Below are 4,102 nucleotides of genomic sequence, written 5' to 3'. Positions count from 1 at the left end.
TTTAAATTTACAGCATAAGAACAAGATAAATTAAATTGACTTATGGATAATTTATAAAAATAATTAATGGAATCTACAATTTTAAAAGTTAACCTATTGTTCTCCTAGTGACTTCGGCTAAAGCTCCTATTCCTAACCCAGCAGCTAAACTTCCAAAAGAAATCATTCTACCCAATCTTGTCGAGGGAACTTTTCTTTGTTTGGCTTCTGGATTAAGCTGTGAAAAAACAAAAAATGTAACCAAGCCGATTTTAAAAAAAATTTCAAACATCTATATGGTATATTAAAAAAGATTACCTGCTGCTTGGGTTTATATTTTTTGGTGGACGGTAATGGAATATTTTTTTCCAAAACTACATCTGTCTTTGTATTACTAACATTATCATCTAAATTATTAACAAGACTTTCACTTTTAATTGATGACTGATGTAATTGTTTAATATTTTGCTCCATTTCTGCTTGTTTTTTAAGTTTTTGTTCATGTTCTTTTTCAAGTTTTTCAATTAATTCCCTATCTTTGTAATGCAATTCTGAAGCTTTTAAATCTTCTGGAGAAACACCTTTAGGTAACACCTCTTCATCATTTGCATCATTTTTTTTTTCATAATCAACATCTCCTTGACTTTTAGCTAAAAATACATTACAGCATGTATAAAAATAAAACACAAATAAAATAATGTTCAACAGTTAGTATTCTCACTAGAAGTCATTGCATAAACTTTTAAACTTTGTGGCACCATGGATGCTCTTTCATACGACTCTTTTACAGCAAGAGCTAAGTCATTAGTTGAAACATTTTTTAAATTATTAAAATGACTCTTGATATTCTCCTCTATTGCGACATTTATCGATGAATTTTCCCAAAATTTTTCTAGTGAAGTTTGATGATATTTAAATGATTCTTTAAAAATTAATTCCATTGACCTGCAATAAGCTTTAAGATCGCTTAATAAAATTTTACTCATTTTGATCTGGTTAATAATTTATTTTTAACAATGTGTATTTTCACTGAAAACAAATTTTCCCGAAAAAAAAAATAATAATAATTTTTTTAATTTTTAACAAAACGCATGATTACAGCACTGAAACTAAAACTAAATTTTTTTTTTTAAATTTTCAACAGTATTTCATTATACATTTTTTTTTTTCTTCCAGTAGAAATGTAAAATTTTAAACACGCAGTCATACCAACATTTAATTATAATTTTTCCTTATCTACATTTTACCGGTAAAATTTTTTTGGGCCCTACATTTGAATTATAACATATTTGATAAAATCTTATCACCTTTTTCCCAATCGCACTACCGTTTTAAATTTTGGCTGAAACTAAATTCTTAACAAATTTCTGTAAAATATACAAATTGTAATTTTTAAATTTACATAAAAGTCATATAGAACAATGGACGACTCAAAAAAATCAATAAATGTAGAAAAGGCTAGACTAAAAAAATCTAATTTTGTTTTAAAAGAAATTATGTTAAAAATTTTAGTAGTTGGAGATTATGGAGTAGGTATAATTAATTTTTGACAAATGTCTAAATACAATACTAATGAATTTTTTTTAAGTTATCAAAATGAGAATAAAATGAGATGCTTGAAATTGTAATGTTATAAATCTCTAACGAAGAATTAAATAACTATATTTAAAGTTTTGTACATGAAAATATTCTTATTCAAAAATTGTTAACAGGAAAAACTGCCGTAATAAGAAGATATGTTGAAGGTAAATGTGTATACATATACGAGTATATAAATACTCGAGTACCTCACTAAATTTATTTTATTTTATTCAGGCAAATTCACATCTAATTACAAAGTTACAATCGGGGCTGATTTTTCAATAAAAACCATGCCTTGGGATAGTACAACGGAGGTTAATATACAATTATGGTATTAATAATTTTATCAAAGTTAATTTTACATATTTTAATAAATTCACCCTGCTTTTTTTTTCTCACAAATTATTTAAAATTTTTCAGGGATATAGCTGGTAATGAAAAATTAACATTTATGTCAAGAGTCTACTATAAGTATGCGTAAGAAATATACATTTCATTTTACAATATTTTACATTCGTTCATATTTTCTGATAATTACTCTTGTATTTAAAACTTTTTCAAAATTAGGGCTGCTGCTGTTATAGTTATAGATATATCAAGAATAGCAACTTTTCATTCGCTACAAAATGTAAGTTAAACAGTAAATTTTAAATTTTTGAAATTTTTAAACAGTTAAAAGAAAATTAAAATCATTTGAAACTTTAATACATATTTTAATTTCCTTGTCAACGATTAGTTTTGTTATCGTATGTTTCAGTGGTTAAAGGATATCAGAGATAAAGTGATTTTATCTGATGGGCTACCTGTTCCTATTATTATTCTAGTTAATAAATGTGATATAAATGAAATATCTGTTCCTCTAGATGCATTAAATAAATTAAGCAAGCAATATGGTGTACTTAAATGGTTTAAAACTAGTGCTAAATGTAACATAAACATAGGTACGAATGATGTAAATTTTAAATAATTATAAAACATTTTTAGTGCATTTAAAATATCTAAAATTTCACATGATTTTACTATGCAGATGATGCCATGAAATTTATAATAACCAATGCTATGAAACATAAATTAAAAGAATATCAACAGGAAAATGAAAATGTCATATTACATTCAAAAATCGATAACGATAAACATAATACTTGTTGTGACTGATTAAAAAGTTTGTATGCCGATATAAGCTTGTCAGGCTAATTGTTTCTTATTACTACTGATATTTTCATGTTTTTTTCATTTGTTACATATTACAACAACTAATCGTCAATACAACACATTATTTAACAATTGTATTAAGTTTTCAATTTAGTAAAATTTTCTTTAAAAAATGAAATGTACATGTTTTATACTAAAATATTTACACAATAAATTCAGAATTGATTAATAGCTTAAATAAAAAAAATATTTATTAAAAACTATTATTTCAACAATTAAATAAATTTTTTTTTTTTTTTTAGTTACTTTTATACTACAATCACAATTTCAAAATCATCGTTGAATTCCTGTTTTTTTTGCTTCGGCTAACGCGTTTTCATTAGCAGTCACTTGAAATTCTTGAAATCTTCTAGATATTCTTTGGTTCATTTTTAAATATTTTTCCATACAATTCAATGCACATCTTTCTTCTTGAGATTTTACTGATCTCGTCGTAAAGTCCCAAACACAATCAACAAAACACAACTCGGATAGTTTATTATAAGATGTAAGAAAATCTCTAAACTGAAAAGTAATATTACCCTTAATAAATTAATTAATAATACATTTTATTTAATAATTGTTAATAAAAATTCCAAATAGTTGCGAAAAATAATCATAATCATGCCGCATTACAAAATCACATTGTACTTTATCATTCTAGCCTAAATGTGAATAGTTATGAGAAAATCGATATTATAAATGAAAGTAATAACTCACTGATTTAATTTGATCGGCATCAACCTCAGCAGGAATTCCAGCTGCTGACATATTTATAACAAATTACTTTATTCTTTATATAAAGCAAATATTTAACTCAATTCAAGAAAAGTATTCATATACATTTGTTATGCAGCAGCCATGATTATCTTTCCTGGTCATTATCAGGGCCTAATTGCCAGTAAAATAATAATATAATACCTTCAAATTAATGTATAATTTTAATTATGTATTTTAAAAAATAAATTTTTTTTGTATGGAGTAATCAATGAGTTTTCTTTTTTTTTTTTAAAGCTTCCTTATTTGTAATAATTTTCAGTCTTTAAATAAAATAACGGAAAAATTTTGCTAACATCGATTCTTTTTCAAAAAGAAAATATACTTTACATTAAAAACTTTTGAAGTTACAAATCAAGTGTTTTGAGTAGTAATTTATTAAAAAATGTTAAACAGGACTCAAAACGTATTCACAGTTTTATTAATATATTGCTACTCTCTTATAGGTGTACCTGAGAATCTTTTTAAGTAATTGATAATAAATTCCACTAAGGACAGTATAAGAGGTTGTTAAATAAAAAATACCTCTTACTTTTTATACATTATCTGTTGTTGTAACATATTTAGATGATAC

The 4,102-nt window shown here is 24.6% G+C and overlaps 3 protein-coding genes across 3 annotated transcripts in view; 1 reads left to right on the top strand and 2 right to left on the bottom strand.

Moving 5' to 3' along the window:
• The window catches only part of Phum_PHUM299980 (uncharacterized protein), a gene marked incomplete at both ends in the record, with an annotated part of 2,977 nt that extends 2,012 nt beyond the window's left edge, over window positions 1-965 (bottom strand). Inside the window, 3 exons of the mRNA XM_002427135.1 lie at window positions 94-217; window positions 298-629; window positions 701-965. Coding sequence (XP_002427180.1) covers window positions 94-217; window positions 298-629; window positions 701-965 — 721 coding nt within the window. The remainder of the gene's footprint in view (window positions 1-93; window positions 218-297; window positions 630-700) is intronic.
• Window positions 966-1,400: 435 nt separating this feature from the next.
• On the top strand, window positions 1,401-2,715 carry Phum_PHUM299970 (GTP-binding nuclear protein RAN1, putative; the record flags this gene model as incomplete). The annotated part of the gene is made up of 7 exons (XM_002427134.1): window positions 1,401-1,512; window positions 1,692-1,724; window positions 1,795-1,891; window positions 1,981-2,037; window positions 2,128-2,188; window positions 2,318-2,501; window positions 2,588-2,715. 7 exons carry the CDS (start codon window positions 1,401-1,403, stop codon window positions 2,713-2,715), a joined length of 672 nt encoding a protein of 223 aa, XP_002427179.1.
• Window positions 2,716-3,045: 330 nt separating this feature from the next.
• On the bottom strand, window positions 3,046-3,522 carry Phum_PHUM299960 (mitochondrial import inner membrane translocase subunit Tim9, putative; the record flags this gene model as incomplete). The annotated part of the gene is made up of 2 exons (XM_002427133.1): window positions 3,046-3,276; window positions 3,472-3,522. 2 exons carry the CDS (start codon window positions 3,520-3,522, stop codon window positions 3,046-3,048), a joined length of 282 nt encoding a protein of 93 aa, XP_002427178.1.
• Between the last annotated feature and the right edge of the window lie 580 nt (window positions 3,523-4,102).

The sequence above is a fragment of the Pediculus humanus genome, genomic scaffold (genome assembly GCF_000006295.1).
Source record: "Pediculus humanus corporis 1103172107682 genomic scaffold, whole genome shotgun sequence".
NCBI lineage: Eukaryota > Metazoa > Arthropoda > Insecta > Psocodea > Pediculidae > Pediculus > Pediculus humanus.
Note: the sequence above shows the minus strand (reverse complement) of the source record. Positions and strands in the feature narration are given on the sequence as shown.